General features: G+C 50.0%; 1 protein-coding gene and 1 long non-coding RNA gene across 3 annotated transcripts in view; one reads left to right on the top strand and one right to left on the bottom strand.

Annotated features, from left to right (window-relative positions):
* The first annotated feature begins 169 nt into the window (after positions 1-169).
* Positions 170-23,227, top strand: LOC121466250. The gene is made up of 4 exons (XR_005976738.1): positions 170-227; positions 8,999-9,132; positions 18,186-18,315; positions 22,889-23,227. It is a non-coding gene; the product is annotated as an uncharacterized LOC121466250 (long non-coding RNA).
* Positions 20,706-24,834, bottom strand: part of Rab7a (RAB7A, member RAS oncogene family) — a 51,225-nt gene continuing 47,096 nt past the window's right edge. For both annotated transcript variants that reach the window (XM_041679905.1, XM_041679916.1), the window contains exon 6: positions 20,706-21,728. In XM_041679905.1, coding sequence (XP_041535839.1) covers positions 21,633-21,728 — 96 coding nt within the window. In that variant the 3' untranslated portion in view covers positions 20,706-21,632. The remainder of the gene's footprint in view (positions 21,729-24,834) is intronic.

Raw genomic sequence — 24,834 nt, forward strand, 5'->3', positions numbered from 1 at the left:
CCGCTTTTATTTCCCCGTGGCGGACCACGTTGAGAACAACAACAGCCTGGGCCCAGGCCAGCGCCAACTTGTGCTTCTTGGAGTGCCTTCCGCGGCCGCTGGCTCCTCCGCCCGTGGCTTCCGGGCGCGGCTGCACCCTCAGCAGTGTGCCCTGGACAGGGTCCGAGCCCGCTGCGCGGCACAGAGGCAGCCTGCACCTAGGAGGGGCTTTGCGGAGGGGCACAGAGGTGTGTACCCCAGGCTACAAGAGCGTGGAGGAGGGGGGCGCACAGTTTGAGAACGATTATCGTGGGCCCAGGGCGAGACCCCAAGGCCCAGAGCTTTGCAGGGGGCAGCCAAGGGTGCTCCTCGGGCACCCGATTTAGGTCTGGGCCCCGGGGACCACAGGCCTACCCGCAAGCTGGGCTTTAATTTGTCCGAACTAACACAGGGTACGCCCTCATGCGGCCGACAGGAGCAATGCGAAGAACGAGAAGGTTCTGGGGCGGGGGTCTCCTTTGGATCCTAAGAAGACAGCAGAAGGGAGGTCCCCTGAGGTTGCTTGCTTGGGATCTTGGACTCTGGGCACCAGACGTCCCAAGGGAGTGTCAGCGCTGGTACGACCACAAGGGCCTCTCTCCAGACACTGCTTCACTATTCCCTGGCACCAAGTACCCCATTTTGTGATGCTTAAGTAGCTGTCCCTGGTCCCATCTAAACGAAATGGGGGGCTTCAGGCTGTACAAGTGTGAGGTTATGAGCCCCAGAGGCATGTCCCTGAGAGGGTGTGGCAGGGAGTGGCTTTTGGGGTCGAATACTGCAGCATTTGGTAAGGAAGGGCTTGTAGGTGGAGAAGGGAATAATGGTTCAGGCAGTGGCCAGCCTGTGAAGGACATAGTAGATACCAGTTGGAGTCCATGCAACTTTTCGCTGATATGTGTCAAGCAGTTCCCTGGCCTCTTGAGTGAAGGGAGAGTTTGCCTGGAGATCAGGAAGGCCCTAACTCACCCCACCGATCTCATGAAGAAAGGGAAACCCAAGATTCTTGGCCATCAGAGATGCCTTTCAAACTACTGGGTCCACCTGCCCCTCTTCCCCCATCCCTGTAGTGGATTTTTCTTTGGGTCGCCAGCTCACAAATAATGACATGGAGACTTACGAATTGTGAAAGCTGGGCCATAGCTCAGGCTTGTTTTTAACAAGCTCTTATAACTTAAATTAACCCGTTTCTCTTCATCTATTGCCTGCCACCCACCCTGCTTCCTCCATAGCTCCTCTAATTTCTCCCAGTGCCTCCATTCCTCTTCCTTCTTCCTCTCTCTGTCCTGAAGTCCCGCCTATACCTCCTGCCTAGCTATTGGCCATTCAGCATTTTATTAAACCAATCACAGCATTACACCTTCACAAAGTGCACAAATATGCCCCAGCACACCCCATCAAAGGAGAAGGGTGGTAAGGATCATCAGGAAGTAGGCAGGGGTTTAGCCGAGATCAGAGCCAGAATTGCCCCATCAGGAGGAGACGCTATGGAGCTCTTCATTGAGCCACAGTCTGTGTGGGGACACTCTCTCCTGGACTCAACACGCTATTTCTAGAGCAGCTCATCCTGGTGACTTCAAACACCTTGGGCTGATGGCACCCACTCCTCCATGCAAGCAGAAACCTGATGCCTCCTGCTCTGTGCTCTAGAATGCTGCCCACAGGCTCACTTGGAGCTTCAGGCGGAAGGGCTGGTTGGTCTTTCACCTGTTAGGGCCAGTCTATTGGTTCCTGTCAGTTTGTGGTAGAATAGCCTTGGGAAAAAAGGGAAGGTGAGGAGAGCCCCTCCCTCTTGGTCTAGTTTGTCTTTCTTGATAAGAGTCAAGAAACTTCAATACCACCACTAAACCTAAAATTGCCCACAGAAATATGCTTTTCCTAAGACAGGGGAAAATCAGATGAGCTCTCGCTAGCTAGGGACACAAAGTCACCTTCAGTTAAGTCAGCTTGGCACTTCTCTCTTTGCTGACCTTCAGAATGCAGCTCTTAAAAACACCTTATTTCATTTGCAAAGTGAGTTTTGTTTGTTTGGTTTTTGAGACAGGATTTCTCTTTGTAGCCCAGACTGTCCTGGGACTGGCTTTGTAGACCAGGCTGGCCTCGAACTCACTGAGATCCACCGGCCTCTGCCTCCCAAGTGCTGGGATTAAAGGCATGGGCCTCCACTGTCTAGCACAAAAGACAAATTACTTAAGATTTTAAAAACTGAGACAGATCATGTATTTTTACCTCACTCTTAAACTTTCCTTGCATTTTAAGCTTTGCTTAAATCTTTAAACCATACTGTAAGTGATCTCCTCTGAGGAATGTAACTTTAGAAAGTTGTTATAAAGATGACTGGGTGTGGCTGTGTGTGTGCACGCACACACAAACACACGTGCATGGCTTGTGTCTCCCGCTGCTAGCTCGGCTGGCCCACAAGCTCCTGGCATCTGCTGTGTTTGCCTTGGCAGTGCTAGAGTTACAGATGTGCAGACAGACCCAGATGGTCGCCAGGGATTGGCTCTCAGCTGCTCCCACCCAGTCCCCTTCCCTCCATCCTTCCTCTTCCCTCTCCTTCCCTTCCTCTCCCTCCTTTCCCTCCCACACCCCTGTCTTGGAATAGCAGATTACCGTAGGTGTGGCAAAGGCCACATACAGCTCCACGCCTTCACATTCAGAGTTCCCTTCAGTTTTTAGGGACCTCTGCTCAGGCTCAACTAGTTTGTGGTTTTGATGTAGAAAGAATGAGGACTAGCCACTAAGAAGTAGAGCTGGAGATGTGTTAGAAAGATGCTCGAGAGAATGAAACACAGCTTCCCTGAAGGAGTCAGGATCCCTAGCTGTGTGTACCATTTGGTGGCTCTCAAGTTACATCTCAAAAGATTGCTAAGAAACCCTCCTTCCTTTTCCCTTCCTCCATGCATAAAGCGTGTGGGCGCACACTCCCCCATGTGTGTGGGTGTCTTCCCGTCATGCTTCACCCTAGTTTTTAAAGATAGTTTACTTTGTGTATATGAGTGTTTTGCCTGCATGTATGCCTGTATGTGTGCAGAGGTCTGAAGAAAACTCTTAGGAACTGGAGTTACAGATGCTTGTGAGCCGCTGTGTGGCTGCTGGGTACTGAGCCTGGCTTCTCTGTAAGAAGTTAACTGAGTTAACTCAGCGCTCTTAACCTCTCAGCTGTCTCAGCCCAACCACCTTGTTTTCTGAGACAGGGTTTCTCACTGGACCTAGAGCTATTGTGATAGACTGGCTGGCCAGTGATGCTCCAGGCTCTGCCTGTTGCCACTGCCATTATTGGGACTCTAGAGGCATGCTGTCTTCCTGGGCTTTTATGGGGTGCTGGGATTTGAACTCAGATCCTCATATTTTTCACATCTTTTTTTGATGCCTTGGCTGGGATTACCTGGTTAGCTAAAACCCGGAGCCACGAGGACTGCAGAGGGTGCAAGGTGTGTGTCTTCCCTGTAAACGGGGTCTGGTGAGAGTCCTGGAAGGTGCAGGCGATAGCTGGGGAAAGAGAGCCTTAATCAGTTACTCGTGTTGGAATTCCTGCTTCAGCCAGATTCTGGGATGAGGGGCTCCCCTCTCTTTTCATGCCCCATACTTTCCTCTATCTTTCTCTCCTGCCTCACTTTTAACTGTCTGAATATCGAGCCTCTCTAGCTTTTCTCCACTCTAACTCATTCTGAAGTGTTTTCTGAGAAGCAGGCAAGGACCTCCCTTCACCTAAGTGGAGGTCTCCAGGCAGTGCTGGCCGCTGTGTTGGGCTGCGTATTCCTGAGTATTCCTGACGCTGCTGACAGTCAACCTGCCCCACATCTGTCCAAGCCTCTACCCTCACCTCACCCCACATCTGCGAGAGGGGCGTGGTGCCAGCCTCTGCTAATAGACTCCAGTGGCTGTGCAACCGGCACGGTGAGCCCTGCAGCCACCGGTCTAGGCTGCTCCCTGGCTCCAGCTTCAGCCTCTAGCCCTTTTCTTCCTTACACTCCCCTGAGGGCTCCTGCCTGAGGCGGCTGCACGGCGCACGGGCAGTCTCAGGGCGCACGATGCTGCCTCCCAGTATTGTTTCCTTCACGGCCTTCCCGCCACCAGGTGCGCTTCTCTTTTAGCTGTGGGCTTGGCTCTGGCTTGTGGGTTTTTGTTGTTATTGTTGCTTTTGTGTCTGTATGCATTTTTTTTCTAGACAGAGACTTGCTATTTAAATTTTTAGAATTGTATTTAGTGAGGTGGGAAGGGAGGGCCTTCATGCCACCACGCGTGTGTGTGTGTGTGTGTGTGTGTGTGTGTGTGTGTGTGTGTGTGTAGGTCAAAGGACAGCTGGTAAGAAGTAGTTCTTTCCACCATGTGTGTGCTAGGGATCAAAGCAGGCTTGACAGCAATCCCAACCCCACGACTTGATAATTTGCCTGATGTGAGCTCCCCACACCCAGTCAGATGGCATTTGAAGTGAGTGACCCTTCTCCTTGACGTTCCTGTAATGGAAAGTTTTTGGGGACTGGGCTCAAGGAAGACACTGAGGCTGACTGCCATTGGAGTAGGGGATTTATTTGGATATTAATGCCATGGAAAGAGCATGGTGGGGCCCCAAGGAGAGCGCTCAGGCCCTTGAGGCAGAGTGGGAGACCCTTCTTAGTGGTTTTCTACCTGGCAGCTGAGCAGGCACAGTACCAGCTTGCTCTCCAGGGAAGGGATGTTTGACAGCAAAGCTGTAAGAACAGTTGGAAGGGTGGCAAGGCTAATTGGGCCGAGCTCATTACGCCCAGAGCACTCTCATGTTCTGGAGTCTGGCAGTCTGCGGGCTGTAAATTTCCTTCAGGGAATAATTAGTGTGCCCTGCCATTCTCTTGGAAACAGGGCACCTGAGTCTGTCAGAGGTCCACAGTACACAGGCTCGCCTTTCCTCCAGGGCAGCTGGAGGAGGCTGCTGCAGGTGACATATTCTGGTGAGCTCATCTGAAAGCTCATCACTGGCAAGAGTGGAGGTGGTCTCCAGCAGCGGCTCTCACCTTCCCAATGCTGCAACTCTTTAATACCCCAGACAGAAAAGGATTTTTGTTGTTAATAAATAACTGTAATTTTGTAATGTAAATATCTGTGTCTTCCGATGACCTTGGGCGACCTCTGAAAAAGAATCATTTGATCCCATAGGGGTCTCGACCCCCAGGTTGAGAAGCACTGTTGACACTTCTATGCCCCTGCTGTTGGCTCCCAACACTTCCCAGTGCAATTGGAATGTTTCCAAGAATCTCCTCTTGGGGAAAGGAAAAGGCTGAATGTAGAGGGGAGCTTGTTTTCTGGAAAAGATTTCAGATTCCGACAACATGTCCGACCTCTGTGCTGGACAAGATGGTAGGCAGGATGATGCTGGGGCTCTTGTTGGGTCTCTTTGTTCCTTCCCTGTGCGGTCACTAAATCTTTCCTCTCTACTGCTTCTTTGATGGACCTGTTGAGGATGATGGCGGAACTTCTTGGGCTGCTAAGGCCCAGGCCCTGGTCCTAGCAGCTGGAGTACCAGTCTCATATTCGTGTAGAGAAAGCAGCTTCAGAACATGATGGACAGGAAGCAAAGTGCAGCCTGGCTGAAGTGATCCACACAGACGCAGGGAAGAAGACCAGGATTAAGATCCCACAACTCTGACTGAGTGGTGGGGGCACCTGTTCCCTACAAGCTGAAAGATCTTGAATAGTGGGGTTCAGAGAGGACAATGAGATGGATTGTGGGGGTAAGGAGTTCATTAGAAGAGTTATTGATGTCATGGACAGCAGCATGGCTGTCAGCAGACAGAGTCTGGGTCCCTGAAGGATGGGGGTTCACAGCCTGAAGTCAGGCTCTCTCTCATTTTGCAGCAAATAACAGGGAAGGGGGAGAGGACAGGGGTGCGTGACCACAGTAGCCACAAGTCAGAGATCTGGGCACTTTGAAGTCTGTTAGCTAGAGATTGACAGACAGTGCCCTCAGTGGGGTGCCCATCAGTATGGGGGTGGAGTGGGGGGGAGGCGGAGGGGGGAAGTGGGGGGGAGGCGGAGGGGGGGAGGGTCTGCTGTAGGTGTGACATCTGAGTTCAGTTTGGGTTGTAACAGGCTGAGCCTGGCAAAGGGAGGGAGGGCCTGTGCTGCTCTGAAGTCCTGGCTCAGAGCTGGAGGCTGTGCATGCCCTGGCCTTCTGCAGTGGCCAGCAAGATGGGGTGAGGGAGGAGTGCTCCCCCTTTAGGAACATCAAGTGGCTTTAGGCCTGGATGGGAGCACAAAGGGGAAGTCTCAGCCACTAGGATGGTGGGAAGGTGCCTTTAGGATGCAAATGAGTATCGTGAAGCTGCAGGAGGCCTTGTTATTCGACTGGGACCCCTTTTGTCTTCACTCCCCAGTTTGGGCAATGATGGGGGGATTGCTGGTCAATGGGAAGAGCCTGGGGGGCCCTCCAGATCGGGAGATCAGCAGAGGGGCTGCAGTGGGATTCCAGATGAGGGCAGACCCCAGTCGCAGACAGTCCTGGCTATGCTGGAACCTAGCAGAGGCTTTGATGTTCTGAGAAAACATGTCCTAAAGAGGCCCCTGTGGAAAGGACCATGAGCCAGCAGGCCAGGGCTTCACCATGGAGACCCTTGCAGCCTAAGTGTAGAGTTCTGATTCTGGGTGCTGGGCCTGAGAAGCTGTACCAGAGTTACTGCTCTCTCTCGCCTACCCCCGCTCCAGAGCTGTGCAGGGCCAGACAGAGACTGGAGGATGGGTATGGAGCCCCCCCCCCCCCCCCCCCCCCCGTCCCCGCTGTGCGCCGTCTCTCCCACAGCATCGCACTACCGGCCTAGGCCAGGTCTAGATTCCTTTCTCATCCCCTTCTGCTCTTCTTTTTTTTTTTTTTTTTTTTTTTTTTTTTTTTTTGGTTTTTCGAGACAGGGTTTCTCTGTGGCTTTGGAGCCTGTCCTGGAACTAGCTCTGTAGACCAGGCTGGTCTCGAACTCACAGAGATCCGCCTGCCTCTGCCTCCCGAGTGCTGGGATTAAAGGCGTGCGCCACCATCGCCCGGCTCCCTTCTGCTCTTCTTTGTGTGCCTTGAGCCCCATTTCAGCTTCTGGTGCTGTAGTGCGCCCAGATCTGAGTTTGGAGGGCATCTGCTTAAATGCCCAGGAGTATTGTTTGACATGTGAGCTGGGCTTGCAGAGGAGAGCGGGAGAGACAATGGTTAGAACAGATAGAGGAGAGTGGAATTTGGAATCAAATTTTGTGGGTGACAGCAGCCAGCATAAACAAATGATCTGGACATGACGTGTCATATCATAGCAGTTGGTTCCAGAGGCTGAGGCCCTTGGAAGGGAGCTCATTTATGCTGCTCCTGGGTTTCAGCACCAGATGAATGAAGAGGAGGACACCACTACTCCTAAAGTCTGGAGAAGATTTTTATTGTAGAGCTAAGGGAGAAAGCAGGCAGAGGGGAGAGTCCAGGCTGACCTTGAGAGGGAGGAGCAAGAGAGGCAGCCTGAGCTAAGAGACCAAGAGGCCTCTTTAGCAAAAATGACAGGGGGTGGGGGGTGGAGGAGGAGCGCAGAAGCCCAGCCCTTGGGGTAAGAAGAGCTGGAGTCACAAGCACTGAGTGATGCTGGGGCAGCTGGCCAGTGTCCGCTTTGATATGTTAATGGACACCTCAGCCATTTGTCCAGTGTTTGAGACCTAACAAGGGACACATGGATAGTGATAGAAATAGAGGCAGTTTATTAAGAAAGAAAAGGGCACTCTTGAGGGTGGCAGCAATGCCAGTGAACTGGGAAAAGCCACCTGGCACCAGACTTCTGGTCCTTTATGTTATTAACATAGCAGCTGCCCTCTGCACTGGTGTAGTGTGGCCTTTCCTTTGGCATGGCTAGGTGGGCGTCCCGGCTTTGCTCACTGACTTACATGTCAGTCTTGATGCCTCCTTCTCCATCCTCCTGCTGTGCCCCCACAGTCCCCCCCGGCCCCCGTAGTTTGCCACCCTCCTCGGGCTCTTGGGAAGACCAGCTTAGGGAGCAGCTCTGCTGAACCCCGACGTAATTTCATTTCCTGTTTTCCATTCTCACTACAAGTTCCTGCTTCTTGTCTCTTGCTGTCCATGCTGACCGCCTTGGGTGCCTGCTACCTACCCTGGGCCCTGCCACCTGCCCCGTGACCCTTAGTTTGGAATTGCTGTTTCCTGCATTCTGACTCAAAAAGGGTTGTGCAGGGGTGTGTTAATAAAGACCCATCCCTAGGCCTCATCCTAGATGTCCCATGCTCAGCACCAGAACTGGAGGCCCTTCAGCCTTCCCACTAAAGCCTTGGACATCCAGTTGCTTTGGGGGAAGGGATCCATCTTCACCAGGTGCAAGTTTACAGTCTTGGTGGGGGGCTGTTAGCCCTGCTTGAACTCTCCCAGTGGCACTGATCACTCCTTGTTTTTGTCCCTGAAGAAGTGATGGGTCCCTAAGGAGTTGGGATGGGATGAGAGGCCACTGTGGAAGGGCCTAGGTGAGACCTGTCAGCTAGACTCCCCATCTTGCTGGACCTCTGATCTCACTTGACTGGGGGAAGGAGGCAGAAACTTCAACCTAGGACAGCAGAGCAGGCCCTGGCAGGGGTTCCTGAGAGCAGTGTCAGGTAGCTGGGAGAGACTGGCTGTGACAGATAGCGACTCTTTACTGTTGGGCCCACTCAAGCAGTGCTCTCGCTTTCTGGGATCCTGGCATTAGCTAGAGGAAGACTCGATAACTCCTACTACACAGCCCGGCACATAGTAGGCCCTCAATAAATATTTGTTGAATGAATGAGATGCGACTCAAGCCAAGAACAGACTTTGGGTGTTTCTGACTCTTTCATGCCACCATCTCCACGGGGGACCCAGGACCAAGAGCTTCATGGGGTCTAAGGCACCCAACAGGGCAGGTGGTGGGACCTCACCTCAGAACCTAGCATAAAGGTAATTGTGGCTCTTGTGAGGGACACAGAACTTCCTTTTAATACAGAGAGTTTCTTGCCCCATTAGGGCTCGGGAATCCTGAGCTCCCCAACTTAGGAGCTGATCAGCAGCTGCTGGGGCCACACCACCGCCTCTTCACTGCCATCACAGACAGACACGGGCAGTGTCACAAACTGGGCATCGTCGGCGTCTGACTGCAGGTGAGTTAGCGACACCACGTTTCTGCCCAGATCCCAGGGCTCCAGGATCCTGGGCTTTGTCTTCTGCCCCATGCTCCTCCTTTGCTATTCCTCAACAGGCCGTTCTGGTTCCTTTTCATTAAGCTTTTTCTGCAATATCCATCCCTCTGTCACAGAGACTTGGTCACTCTATCTTGGACTATATTTATGAAAGATTAAAAAGCAAAGCAAACCTCACCAAGCTGGCACTGCCGGGACACCTCAGAAGAGGATCTGTCCTGTTCTAGGACAAGAGTGTCTATGAGAGATGGCCTTTAGGAGGCGCCCTTGTCCCAGCCTCCATCTTACATGAAGAAAGAGGTGGGGACCAGGATGTGTATCTGGAATATCGTCCAAGCAGATTTCCTAGGTCCTGCCCTCGCCCTTGCTAACGGGCGTCCAGCTAACGGGGTCACATAGAGGCACCTGGCAGGTCACCTCATAGAGGATGAGAAGCTGCAGGGTTGGACACAGGGTACAGAAGGGTACCTCAGCCTCCTGGGTCTCTGGCTCAAAGACAACCCTTAGGTATCCCAAGCGGACTCTGCATATGTGCCACTGGCAACAGTCCCAGAAACTGTCTAGCCTCAGGAGACAGGGCATGTGTGTGCTGTTTGCTGGTTCAGTCCTGTGTTCTGCCTGCACTGTGAAAGGTCCATAGGGCTCTGTAACCCCCAACCAGCTTTTCTTTGTTGACATCACAGAAGAAACTAATGAATTTTTCTGGTAATTCTACACTCTGGGTCTTCTCTGTTTAAGGTCAGCAACTAATGTAAACAAACATGCCCAATAAAACCTAGCAAGTATTTGAAACACTGTCCACCACGAGAAGCAAAAAGGCCATGTCTGCCCTTTATCAGTGAGTACTGAATAAGGAAGAGAGCATATTTGGTAGAAAATGTTCATTTTGCAAAAATTTTGAATACTTCTCTACCCCCCACACACACAACCTGAACACAGAAAATTTCAGTTCTGTGACCCATTCTTTTCACCTTGAAAACTGTATTGTCCATTGTCTTTATTTAAGGGGACTGAACTGGCTCAGTATTGAGTACTTTCCTAGTCATTGAGGGCCTAGGTTCTATCCTGCCACCAAAAAAAAGAACAAGTTTACCAAAATCAATGGACTGTTTTTCTCCCTTAGAAGTTTTCAGAGGAGATTCAGGAAAGGAAATGTATTCCTCATGTAAAGAGCACCCACCAGCAGGGCTGAGCAGGCTGTGAGTGGCCACTGAGCACAGCATGACACATCCCAGAGGCAGGAGCTCTCCTCTTTCTGGAAAGTTTTCAGAGTTACCTTAACTATTCATCTGGAAGCAAGAGCCAGAGTTCTTGTCTGGTGTAAATGGTACAGCGAGTAGCGAGTCCCTAAACTTTAGGCAGTACAAGAACATGCTTTTCACTGTTGCACAAACACACACACACATACACACACACATCAGTCCTGCCTCCTCACTCCTAGCCTCAAATAAAAAGGTGTTTTTGGTTTTGTCGCTTTTTAGTGTCATCATTCCCATGCTATCCCTAAAGTCGAGGGTCAGCACAGCAGAGAAAGCCAGTGACTGGGTTCTTTCATTCCTGGGTGGCCTGGGTCAGGACCAGTACCATGGACAAAGGCCTTGGGCACTTTTATAGGCCTCAATGACAAAACCTCAAGAATCAGACTTTTGAGAGCCAGACACGATTTTATAAGCATTGCACCGAAGAATGGGGAGGGCAGAGGCAGGAGGATCTCTATGTTTGAGGCCAGCCTGGTCTACATAGTGAGTTCCAGGACAGCCAGGGCTATGTAAAGAGACCCTGTCTCAAAAGACAGCTCCTGCCCTGGAAAAATAAAAAAAGATGGGGGAAAGATTCAGCCTCCTGGAAGTATCTTGGTCCACAGCTGCATTGATCTGAGGAGTGCCTGCCCTTGCCCCATCCAACTGGGTCTATTGCTGCCTCTTTTTTTCTTTCTTTCTTTCTTTTTTTTTTTTAAAACGCTGCCATAGGTCCTCCCCTGTGGGTATAAAATCCAATGTCTCTGGAGCGAGGTGTTAGGGTCCTGCCTTTCTAGAACACCCATTCTACCTGGGGGCCTTTCCGTCGTTTCCGCTAATGTCCCCAAATACTTCCCCATGACCTGCTCCTCCACAGAAAGGCCGTCTCCAAACCCCCCATCTGAAGTAGGGTTGCCCGGCCCCATTCCTGTGCCTTTTGCATGTTTTTCCTTCGGGGCACTTGAGGTCCTGTGCTAGCTAGTCTCCCCTGGTTCTATCGGCCACTCTGTGTGACCGAGTCCTATGTAACTGGGTCTCATGCTCACAAATGTTCATTTGCTTAAGGAAGGGCCTGGGTCCTGATGCTGGGTGCCCTAAGTGCTGCCAGAGTTGTGGCAGGCAACCCACAAGGTCGCTGCCCAGCCCAGGCTAGCAGGGAAGAAGAAAGGGTTTGTTTCTGAGGTTGTCCTGGCCTGCAGAGGCCCAGATCTTAGGAAGAGGCAGCCGTCTTTCCCAGCTTTCAGGCCCCGCTGCGGGAGGCAGCAGCACCTAGTGCCCGACTGCCTTGCAGTTCAGCGGTTGGCCGTTGGGTAAACGTTGGGAGCGCCCCACCCCTTCTCCGCCCCGTCTCCATGGATACCCACACTTCCCCCCACACACCAGTCAAGGAAGCGGGCCCCCAGTGCGGACCCTGTGCAGCCACCGTTCACAAAGCCACTGTCTCCTCACCGACCTTCTCCAGGGAAGCGCGTGGGGGTGTTGGAATGTTTGTTGCCGGACCAGCCCTGCTCTAGTGTTCTTTGCAGCCCTGTTCGTTTGATCTGGTGAGTGGTTTCCTAGCAGAAGCCATAGAGGGCTCAGAGGTTTCCCCTTGGGCTATATTCCAGGTAACCCAAGGCCATTGTCCCTCCCACACATCAGGTTACTGTACCTCCTCTTTACTCTTTGTCTAGAAAAGTGAGGCTAACCCACCTGCAAGTAGACGGTCACCTGGCAGAGCTGGCTTCTCCAGTGACCACAGGATGGAGCCCATTGCTGTGTCTCCCAGGCCTGTGCAGTCAGCACCTCTGGCCCATTATCTCAGATCCAGACCACTGGTCGCTGTGGGGTTAGGGACACTGGGACCAGTGGTTCCCATACTTGCCTGGGACACAAAGGCAGCCACATCAAGCATACCCTAAGGTCTTTTTGTCCATGTGCTCACAGCCCCAGTCTGGAGTTTGTTTCTGATCAATTTTGTCCCAGAAAAATCACACAAACCAAAACTGAAACAAAACAAAACCCTATAAAACATCAAGACAACAAAACAAAACAAAAACTCCACAAAAACAAACCCAAAAAAATGCAAAGCAAAATACAAAGCACTCACTGGTCAAATCCCTCTCAGGACTGCTGAGCCTCCAGGGCCAGGGAGAAAGGCCAGTGAATGAAGCACCCTGTGAAGGCTGGGCTGGAGGGGACAGAGGCCCTACCATGGTGAAGCCCAGTGTGGACGCTGGGCTACATGACCTGCTTGAGTACGGGTGTGTGTGTTTAACCTTATTTTCCCCTAAGTCTTACTGGGGTAGCGATAGCGAGGAATGCCAGAAGAGGGCGCCAGATTGCCTGGAGCTGGAGTTGTGAACAGCCGGGTGGATGCTGGAAATGAAGCCCTGAGCCTCTGAAGGAGCAGGCTCTTTTCTTTGCGCTGCTCTGTGGCCAGCCTAGCACCCAGGAGTCTAAGGCCCTGTTTCAAAACAAAACCGTGCGAGCAAAGCAAAACCGAAGGCAGTTCTGTGGTGGCAAATGGGACCACAGGCCGTAGCCCCTACTCCTGGCGGAAGCATGCAGCTAAGGCACGCTTGCTGTTCCCGGCTCAGAGGGTGTCTAGACTGGATGGACAGGGAAACGGGGAGGACCCAGGGGCCTGTAAAATACCTAAGCCAGGGTCAGTGGAACAAACGGCTTCCAGCTTCTCCCATTCTGAGTGGATGAAGTTGTTACTTTTCTTTTCTCGGGGTCTCATCGGTCTTTCCCAGTTCGATATTTTGTTTATGCCAGAAGGGACTCAGTAACTCTGTAGACAGCTGTTTTCTCTGGTTATATTTCTTGGGGGTTTACCAGAATTTCAGAAGAAGTGACTTGACTGAAAATCTTGGAAGACTGAGTTGGCTGTGACCCAGCTGGTACTCCCAGGGTCCCTTCTGAACTAGGGAACACACTGACCACAGCTAGCATAGTGAACGCCCACTCCAGCAGGAGGAGAGTAGGGGCTCGGGCACTCATGGGGTGGAGTGATCTGACCTTTTTTAGGGCTGGAAGGAGACTGATTCCTTGAGAACCAGAGTGGGTGCTTAGGCTGCCGTTCCTAAGCCAAGAGGCTGGGCAAACTGGACCTCAAGAAATGGACAGCAAGGAATGGAGAGTTTTCTCAAGGAGGAAGGGGCAGAGAGGGCAGAGCCCCACTCAGTACACCTGGGGAAGGATCTCGGGGAAGCTCAGTCCTCGCCAGATCGCTGGGTGCCTGGTGCCTGGCTGTGAGCACTCGGGTGAGCTGTGATCCTGGCTGTGAGCACCCCGGTGAGCTATGATCCTGGCTGTGAGCACTCGTGAGCTGTGATCCTGGCTGTGAGCACCCGGGTGAGCTGTGATCCTGGCTGTGAGCACCCCGGTGAGCTGTGGGCCTGGCTGTGAGCACTCAGGTGAGCTGTGATCCTGGCTGTGGGCCTGGCTGTGAGCTGTGATCCTGGCTGTGAGCACCCCGGTGAGCTGTGATCCTGGCTGTGAGCTGTGATCCTGGCTGTGAGCACTCGGGTGAGCTGTGATCCTGGCTGTGAGCACCCCGGTGAGCTGTGGGCCTGGCTGTGAGCACTCGGGTGAGCTGTGATCCTGGCTGTGAGCACTCAGGTGAGCTGTGATCCTGGCTGTGAGCACCCCGGTGAGCTGTGGGCCTGGCTGTGAGCACTCGTGAGCTGTGATCCTGGCTGTGAGCACTCGGGTGAGCTGTGATCCTGGCTGTGAGCACTCGGGTGAGCTGTGATCCTGGCTGTGAGCACACTGGTGAGCTGTGGGCCTGGCTGTGAGCACTCGTGAGCTGTGATCCTGGCTGTGAGCACTCTGGTGGGCTGTGATCCTGGCTGTGAGCACTCTGGTGGGCTGTGATCCTGGCTGTGAGCACCCCGGTGAGCTGTGATCCTGGCTGTGGGCTGTGATCCTGGCTGTGAGCACCCTGGTGGGCTGTGAATAGGTGTGTGCAGGACCTGGGGTAGGCTAGCCATGGGACGACTGCTCAGCTGCTTCCTATGTAAATACTGACAGTGACCATGGCATGGCCAGACCAGGAGAGGTAGTGCTGAAGTGGAGTAGATGCCACTTAACCATGGGAAGCCATGGTCACTGTCACAGGGATTCTGGAGGTAGTACCCATGAGTGCTTGCATCTTTGTACCAATCAGATGTTCCCCACCCCACTAGGGGTGGCTTTAGGCCACTGAGGAATCTCCCTCTCTGTGAGGTGTGAGGTCATTGTCACAGGGACCACTGGATTCACCCTCTGAGGTCACTGTGTGACAGGTGCTACTTGTTGGCACCTTGAATACTTGTCCTGATGGTTATGTAGTGAGATCCAAAGGGAAAGGTGGGTATGAACAGCCACTGTTTGTTGGAGAGGGCAGGGGCCACTTGTTTGTCCTGGCTGCCCAGAACTGAAATAATCACACAGAAACTATATTATTTAAAGACACTGCTTGGCCCATTAGCTCTAGCTTCTTATTAGCTAACTCTTGCATCTTAATTTAACCCATTTCTATTAATTTGTGTATTGCCACATGGCTGTGGCTAAAGTTCCGGCATCCCATCTCTGGCGGCTATATGGCTTCTCTCTGACTCCGTCCTTCTTTCTCCCAGCATTCAGCTTAGTTTCCCCCCCTACCTAGTTCTCCCTATCAACAGGCCAAGGCAGTTTCTTGATTCATTAACCAAGACAGAAGGACCTCCTACATCAACTGTTGAACACTGGGCAGATTAGGTAGCAAATGGCAAGCCCTGCATGTGTCTGAAACCTTGCTGGCCAACTCTGAAAGGACCTGTGAGCTGCATGGACCCTATTTCAGTTGGATGACATTCGTCTCAAAGACAGGTCACATGTACTCTAGCAGCTGTGATCTGAGGACTAGATGGGAATATGGTGTCGGAGGCAAACCTGTGGGCTGTCAGCTGTGGCTGGTAATGGGCTAGTGGGCGTGGCTTGTGAAGGTTCAGAGGGAAATGTGACTCAGGGCTGTTCATGTGAGCCATGGTCTCTGGTCAGCTGGGGCGAAGAATTGGCTGTGATTAATAACAGTGTCATGGTGGTTAATCTTCTGGGAAGTAGTTCTTCCAGGTCAGCACACGGGCTGTGGTAAGAGGGACCAAGGCTGTATCCCATGCTGGCAGCCAAACTTTAGTGGCAAGAGAGCTGTGGGAAATGCCAGTACTGGGATGACCCCACAGACAGCGGGAGGTGTGCAGTGGAGCTGGCATGAGCCTGAGGCTGACTGTGCTGCAGAAGGCAGAGCCGGAGGGCCGGTTGAGCCCTCTGGAGCCCAGATTATAAATGGATTTAAACACTGGACACTGAGCTCGGATTGCAGTTGTGCCCTGGGTCTTCCCTCCTGGAATTAGGGTATGCATGTGTTCTATCTGTTTCTCTAGGATTTCTGCAGGTGACTCTTCACTGTCGATGGATAAGCAGATCAGTCCTGGCTCCTGGGCTTCCCGTAGTGTGCCAACAGGCCAAGGAGCTGGGGCCTGCCTACTTCCTTTCTGCATCTGACTGTGCTTCCAGCTCTGTGACTGATGAGATCACGTGAGGCTGGAGTGGAACAGCACCCATCACACAGGCAAATGGGCTCCGGTTCCTCTCGGGTTCTATGGTCTATTAAAGGAGGACACGGCAAATAGTAGGGGACTGAGCCACGGATAAAGTGTGCAAATCCTAGTTAAATCTGGTCCCTCCCTGGGACAGACTAGACCTCACTAGCTGCTCACCGATTGGACATGCTCATCCTGGTGGGCAAAGGAACCATGGAAGTGAGAAGGCAACTGTGGCCCAAGACTTCTCTTCCTCCTCCATCTCCTTGCGGATAGAACTATCTGGTTCCAAGAAAGGTCCATTCAGCTGTTCCTCCAACACCTAGCACAGTTAGATCCTCAGGAACTCAAACAACCCTCTTGTTCCTTGTCAGGAGGCATGGCCCCAATCTCCCCGGAATGTTTCCCTTGCAGTATTCAGAGCCACATATCCACAGGCCCTCCTTAGCAGTCTAGGCAGCAGAGTACTACAGACCTCCAGTCACTTGGTCCCTCCAAGTCTAGCCAGAGCTTCAGGTTAGGCATTGATAAAGCCACGGATGCTCCTGAACTGGAAAAGTTTGAAGTCTTAGAATGTGTGCCCCAATAGGTAAGATGCATCTGCACAAAGGAGGACAGGTACTTTGGAACTGGCCAGATACCCCTGGACCCAACAGTGTGTGGAGGGTCAGGCTTAGAGAAGAACAAATGCTTTTGTGTATCCATTAAGTTGTTGCATGCTGTTTGAGCTCACGGAGAAGCTGAGCTGGCTCTGGAGGTGGGATTTGGACCCAACCATGTTTTGTTTAAAAATGTCTTCCAAGGCCTCTACGTTTTCCTAAGTCAGTGTGGCCGACTCTGTGACAGGAAGAAAGGACAGCAAAATAACCAGAGTAAAGGCCTGTGACCATTCTTCATCTCACACATAACAAAGCTGTCTCTACTACTATGTAATGTTCCTTCAGAACCAGAAACAGTTAGGGCACATCGCTCTGTGCACGGTATGAAGAGCGTCCTGTGAGCTCTAAAAGGTTTACCTGGGAACTTACCAACCCATAGTTTAACAGCACGTACACAGGTAATGATCATTTATTATGTATGCGGTTTGTTCAACTTTCTTTTACTAAGGTGGTGTTGATGTTATGTTCCGCAGGGTAGCTAGATGTGTTTCCAAAGTGACAAGGGCCTGAGCGAGTTAGATACGGCATGTAGGTCAGAGTTCATTTCGCTGATGTTGAATCTCAACTCAAATTGATGGAATTACTACTGGCCTGGTCTCCATAATAATGACAAGAATTGGCTTAAGAAACAAAAATGTACATCTAATCAAAGTTTTAAGTGTTTGGCTTTTGCCCAAGCTTTATCTAAATAGTGCACAGTCATTACAGTACCGGGCAGATACTTTCTGGGTGTTGAGTAACTGTATTAGGAGCTACACTAATATTCTCAGAGGGATGAAAAGGCAGAATCTTCCCACCTTGACCTGTAGGGACTGTACGGCAGGCATCTTTTAAATGTCAGTTGTAGGGGTCTCATTCCTTCAGAGCCACGCATACCCCATGTGGTGAGCTCTACCCAGTGTCCAGTCTACAAAGAGGAGGGGTCAGAACAGAGGGAAAATGTGCTCCATGCTTTCAAGCAAGGCCTTTGACTTGTTCTCGCATAGATGGAAAAACGAATCTAAGGAGCCCAGAGGAGCCTGAGGACCAGATCTTCAAATGGCCTTGACAGGGAAACAAACAAAAAATATAATTAATTATGGCCACAACAATGGTCTTGAACACCCAGCAGGAAAGTATAGCCAAGAAGTAGGATGGTCAGCTTGTCAGTTTAAGGCAGTGGTTCCCAACCTGTGGGTCGCACCCATTGGAAAACACTTATTTCTGATGGTCTTAGGAACTGAGACATCACTCAGTAGCAAAAATATAATTATGAAGTAGTGATGAAAATAAATTTATAGTTGAGGGTTCCTAAGGCCATTGGGAATGTGTTTTCTGGTAGTCGCTACCCACAGACTGAGAACTGCGGGTCTAGCATCGCACCCCTGTACCTTAGCCTTAGATCCATGTGAGATGCTTACAGGTCTAACTGTAATTTTCTGAGAGAAATGCTGCCATTACTAGGGCACTCTGCCCTTGCCGGAAGTCCTCCTTCACTGCGGCATCCACCAGCCAAAAGAGGCTGGCCTAAAAAAGGAAACTAGAAAAATCAAAAGACAGCTAAATTTCTTCTCTTTCTGCCTCTCTAGAAGCTGCGTGGGGGGACCTCGAAGTGAGTCTATCTGCTCAGACAGCCCTGAAAGCCTGGAAGCAGATCCCGGGCTTAGCACTCGGGCCAGCTGTCGATGTGGGACTTTCCTGGGAACCACCGCACTGAAGGTAGGGCCTGGTGTCAGAGGGAGTTACAGTTGCAAGTTATTCTGCCCAGCTATCTTAATTTCTGAAATTTGTAAAGTTTTTGAGTATTTCTCTGTGGCCCTGAATAGCTTCCCAGAGGCAGGGATAAAGTCATGTCACCACACTGAGCTTCAGCCACATCTTGTTTTACCTTGTTGTTGTTTTAGTTTTTGGTGCTGAGATGTGTAGCTCAGTTGGTAGTGTTCACCCCAGGTTTGATTCCTAGTATGTATAGCATGGACCAACCACACAGCGGCTTTCACCTGTAACCCGGCGGAAAGGAGGTGTAAGGAGGTGCGCACAGGCAGGATGAGGAAGAGGTTCAAAGCCATTCCATCCATAGTTACAGTGAAGCCGAGGTGAGCCTAGGACACGAGATCCTGTCTCAAAACTGAAAACCTTTGTTTTCTGGTGGTTTTATAAATGTAGTATTTTTCTTGGTTTGCTTTTGGGATTGTTCCTTGCTGACTTAATCAGCTCTAACAGTATTCTACATGAGTGTACTGTCTGTGGAAGACATGCTGACCTCTTCCTTTGCAATGCCTTGTCTCTGCTTTGTTGATGGTGCCAAAGTATGTGGCCATCTTGTCCACAACCTGAGCTAGAGCACCCGGCCTCTCAGGATTTAATGCCAGCTCTGCCTATGTGGCCTCGTGATGCCACACACATTTCCACTTTTCTATCATGGGGCTGTGCTATGTTGTTTTGGGATAAAGTAGGCTGATCTAAACCCTAGGTAGGAAGCACACAAACTCCAGGTGGTGTTGTGGAGCTCGGGCAGTGTAAAGCATGTGCTTGCTCTGTAGTGTAAACTAAGGCAGTTATGCAGGAGTAAGGTGCACAGGGGCCCCCTCTATAGGAAGGGTCAGGAACAGACTCCCCAGCAACCCTCCAGCCTCAGCATGTTCTGCCTGGCAGAGGCCATACCACTCATAGTTGCTCGTGATGTGAGGGTTTCTGTGGATTGCAGGTGCAATCCAAGGTCTCACCAGGCAAGTGTGAGCCTCCAAGTCATACCCTTACCCCCAGAATTTGACTGAGGTGGGCCCTTAATCACTACTAGAAACTCAGGAAGTATTCCAGGTTTTTAAAGTGAAGGTAGAAAAGCTGGATGTATGTAGGGGAAATTGTCTTTGACTATTTTTGAGACAGATTCTCTATATAGCCCTGGAACTCACTACACAGACCAGGCTGGCCTAGAACTCAGAGTTCACTACCTACCTCTGCCTCCAGAGACGAAAAGCATGTACCACCTCCCCCAGCCTTATATTTGAATTTTTTTAGACAGGCCTAGGTTGGCCCTGAACTCCCCTTCCTCCTGCCCTAGCCTCCCTCATGTGCTGTCAAGTCTGTCTTGGGGAAATGGTTTTATCAGTTCAACTCTGGCAAGATTTGACAGACACAGAGCTAACACCAAATGCCTAAGCTCAAGCGATCCTCCTGCCTCAACCTTTCGTCTCATTTGCCTACAAGTATATCACAATGCCCAGAAAAATGTAATTTTTAACAATGAAGTCTGTGCCAAGGGGCAGGAGAAAGAAGGAAAGTGAGAGGAGTTTGGAGATTCTGGGAGATGGTTAGTAAGACCTCAATGGACACATTAAGAACCACTGCAATGGCAGCCTCTCAGTCAGCATGTGCCCTGTGTATGCTGGGGTACAGGTTCCTGCTGCCAGAAGGGAAGACCTGTGAAAAGTGACAACTGTCATTTGGCCCCAGTCATTCAGCCCACCTGTCTGACACTGTCACACACACACAGATTCCAGGTATATAATGGCCTGAGGTCACCAGCGGTTTTGGGCCGCTGCTCTTAGGAAACATGTTTTCCATTCCATGCCCCACCTTTCCCAATACTGTGGTTAAGAAAAAGATCCCCACTAGGGCGGCAGGTATTCTAGGATTAGGCATGAAGGCATCCCTGCCTCTAAGCTCCACAAGGGCCCACAAGGGTACAATGAACACAGAGAATGTCTCCACACAGCTGAAGTCTACAAGAAAAAAAAGACAGGGCAACTTTTCTTTGTTCCTGTTAAATTTTATTGGCATCACGCTCGTCTCTTTACAGAAGAACTCAGCCTACACTCTAGAATGTAGACTTTTGGAGGGGAAGTGCTCTGGGAAGCAAGCCATGATGCAGAGCAGGACCTCGGGAGGGAACAGAACTGCCAGGGCTCAACCCAAGAGACGGGTGGGTTAGTGCTGGGCCACACTTGGGTGGGGTGGGGGAAAAGGAGGGGGGTCTGCTAACCTACAGGTACCACCCTGAAAGGAGCGCCTTCTAGAACAAAGGTAGAGTCACTAGGACAGGTCTGGTGGGGTGCTCTTTTCCCCTTAGAGTAGGATATTGATCTAAAGGGCGTAGTAAAGTGTTGAACGGAAGAAAAAAAAAACTAAGAAGGGGAAAATGAGAATTTAATTTCTAAAATAACAGCAATTTACCCATTGTACATACTACTGTTATTATGCAAATCAACCTTTTGGAAAATTTAGACACAGAAGGGAACTGTCTAGTTCAGTTTTCCCTCTGGAGAGATCAAAAGCTTTTGGCTCTTAAGTCTTTGATAAAAGGCGTACATAATTCTTTTGTCTACTGTACAGAATACTGCCACTAGCTGGACTTCCAAATTTGAGTCTCTAACACTCTTGTAATCCAGACAGGGTTCAACCCTCCACCTTGCAAGCCTGCGTTAGAGGACTTAAACACACAATCCAGGAATTCCTTACACTAATTTATACATTTTAATTGGTTGCATATATTAACATGTACTATAAGATTCTTTTCTAAGAAGCATTACATAATAAATGGATACTGTAAAAAGATCTGATTAGTTAAAAGTAACAAGCATTAACAGATACATACAAAACAGCCTGTTCAGAATGGAACGTGGGCACCAGCCTTCCCACAGGACCTTCAAGGAGGGGTAGGGGTAAAGACCACAAGACCGTTAAAAAAAAAAATCAGATAATTAGACACAGACGAACTGTGAACAGTTCTCTCACTCTCCAGTGGACAAAAAGAGTAAGCTTTCCATGCCCACTGCACCCCAGAGCACCCAGGGTCTCCGCCATATGCCTGCTGTACACAAGGCTCAAGAGCCCGTCAGGCACAGGCTAGAGTTTGCTTACTGTGTGTGTGTATGTGTGTATATGTGGTAGCTGACTGTGTTTGGTGGTTTTCTTTTGGCAGCTGGATGTGAGAGATCACGTTCTGTTCTGTTTAGAGGAGGAGGGACGCATATTGAAGGCCTATGTGTGTTCTTGGTCTGTGAAGGACTCTGTGCTCTGTGCTCACTGCCCCTTCAACAGCTGCAGCTCTCTGCGGAGGCCTTGGCCCGGTCATTCTTGTCCAGTTTGATGGGTTCAGGGAATTCATTGTATAACTCCACTTCTGTTTCCTGGTCGGGGAGAGAGAGAGGTTGATGACAATTCTCAGCTTGGTGCAGGGTGACAGACTCGGTAAGGAGTCAGCAGGAACCACATCTACACCAGGTAGTCAGAACACATGCTGCTGATGAGCATCGTAGACCACACCCAGTAACTGTCAGGTAGGGCCCTGCTCACTGCTCCACGGTCCCAGGATGCTCCCCATGTGATCACGTCCCATTGAATTTTCTGGACTGTTGTCCAGGAGCTAGTCTCTTTTCTTCCACAGGTTGCAGCCTGGGGGGGCAGAGCTGTGGGGGATGCCATCACCTGTGCTTCATGAGCAGCTAAGATGGGCTTCAGTCACTTCCTGGACTAATCCTTGTAAGGAGGAATGGAGCTGCCTCTCAGCACGGTACCCAAGAAGGAAAGTTTCCTAAACAGTATTATTCTTGTTTTATTCACAACAGCTACAAAAACATGCAATAACTGGGAATACATACTGAATACAGCATGAACTTTTTATCTTAGTGCATCAGTTCCCAACACTCATCACCCGAAAAAGAAACCCTGTGCTTTAGCAGCCATTCTCCCCACCACCACCACCACAACCAATCTTGTTTTCTCATCACCTTCCCCCTCCATGAATATGAGTGGAAGCCAGGGCTTCATAAATGCTAAGCAGGCACTCTGCCAATGAGCCCCATTTCATCCCAGACCTGTCTCATTTCTCTTGTCATACAAAGGGTCTTACTCTGTAGCTCAGCCTGGTCCTGGATTTGTGGGCAATCTTCCTGCTTCTACAAGGACGGCAAGTGTGCACACCATACGCTACGGACTTCTGAGATACAGGGTCTTAATATGATACAGGTTTCATTCCAGCCTCTGCATTAGACCCTTGGCCTACTCTACTGCTCCTATGGCTGAATGACATCTGTAGTAGATGAACCACCTTTTGTTTAGACACTCATCAGTTGGTGAACAATAATGTACATACACTCCTGTCAGTACTAATATGTACTTTTAACACAAAAAGCAGATTATGAATGACAGTCTTGGACAGAATGGGTGTCAACCCAAAGTTTGGATGTTGAAGCTCTAACTTCCTAGTGTGTCTATGCCTAGAACAGTCAGATTAGATAGGGTTATCTCTGACATCTGATCTCACAGGACTTCCAATTTTCCTTTTCAGACAGGGTCTCATATGTATCCCAGGCTGACCTTGAACTTGCTAAGTAGAGGATTTTGAATTACTAAATTCTCCTGCTTCTACCTGGTGCTGGGACAAAGAATGTATTACCATGCCGGGTTACTGAAGATGGATCCCAGGGTCTCATGAATGCCGGGAGAGCACTCTACCAACTGAGCTCAAGCTCCAGAAATTATACTATATATGTTGTCACTGAGACACCCCAGGAGGCTTATCAAATTTGCTCTCTGTGTGAATAGCAAGAAGACAGTCATCTGCATGACAGGAAAGTCCCCTATCCTAAAACCAGTGTGTCAGCCTTGGTCCCAGACTCTAATAAAATATATGTATAAGCTATCCGATCTATGGTATTTTGTTATGGCCCACCCAAGTAGATATACAATTCCAACAAAAATCTCAAGTGGCTTTGACCTGGCTGAGAGGGAGTTGGGAGGCAGACCTATACACTCAAGATACTGAAATAAAGATGGTCCTCCAGGTAAATGGGTTAACCTGCAAATCAGATATTTACAATTCATAAAAGTAGCGATGAAATAATTTTATGGTCAGGGGGCTCACCACAATAAGAGGAACAATAGGTTTGAGAACCACTGAGGTAAAAGAACCCAGACATGGCCAAGACAGTCTAGAAATTCCGAAAGATGAACATGAATGCTTTAACAACTGGGCACACTTTAAGGGGACAACAGCTACCCCAACACCCACTCCCACTGGAAACGTGGGTTCTCTGAAGGGCAAAGGTTACAACCAGCCTGTATTTGTATTTGAACAGAAAGATGACTTTTTCTTGTTAGACACAGGGTCTTCCAGGGTAGCCTTGAATTTGCTTTGTTGCTGAGGCTGGTCTTAAACTCTCCTGATCTTCCTGTCTCCACTTCCCAAGTGTTGGGATTATAACATGTTCTACCACATGTAGCCTAGGCTGTCCTAGAATTTGCCATTCTCCTCTCTTCTTACCTCAACTCCCTAAGTGCTGAAACTACAAGCAGGTACCACCACACCCAGCTAAGGTAGCTTTTTTTCCTATAGCCAAAAGTTATCAAAAACAAGAATTGGGGTGGGTGATAAAGGAAGCTGGAAGGTAGGTGAAGGCAATGTCTAGTTACCAGGAGTTCATACGCTCACTCTGGGCACATTCCCAAGAACTGCCTCTGAAAGAACCACACATTGGTATAAGGACCCTTGGTGAGTTAGGGAACTAAAAAGTCCCATCATATTAAAGGCATCTTGGTCTGGAGAATTCAAAAGGACATGTAGCTTCTCTTTCCAGGAAAAGAGAAAATGAAATATTAAAAAGCACAACAAGCCTCATGAGAATGTTGTGTGATATTTTGATAAACTGATATGCCCAAGACTGTCCAATAACCTTTGAATCAGGGAGCACAGCCAGTGACTAGCTGACTAGAATTGGGCACAGAGAAGCCAGCAATTTGGATAGAAAGGATGCACAGGACAGGGACTAGAGTTTGAGCTCTCTTGGTTCTAGGATGAAGTTCTTGCAGTGTATCTAACCAAAAAGCATCATCAGCTAGTTGCAACAACCTCTCTGAGCCAGCAGGTTTTCACCCTCACCTTTCACTTCTGAGTCTTTTATCAATAAACAGAATAATAAAGACTTAATTTAAAACTACTGGCAGGGGGCTGGAGAGATGGCTCAGCGGTTAAGAGCATTGCCTGCTCTTCCAAAGGTTCTGAGTTCAATTCCCAGCAACCACATGGGTGGCTCACAACCATCTGAAATGAGGTCTGCTGCCCTCTTCTGGCCTTCAGGCATACACACAGAAAGAATATTGTATACATAATAAATAAATAAATATTTAAAAAAAAAAAAACTACTGGCAGGGCGATGACTGATGGGCCATGGGGTAGCAGATGATAATTAAAATGTCAACAGATTCATGCTTAGTTGCTAAGCGGACAGAAAAGCA

This window comes from Microtus oregoni, unplaced genomic scaffold (assembly GCF_018167655.1).
Source record: "Microtus oregoni isolate MIOR12 unplaced genomic scaffold, Mior012 000002F_ref0000024, whole genome shotgun sequence".
In the NCBI taxonomy this organism is placed as follows: Eukaryota; Metazoa; Chordata; class Mammalia; order Rodentia; family Cricetidae; genus Microtus; species Microtus oregoni.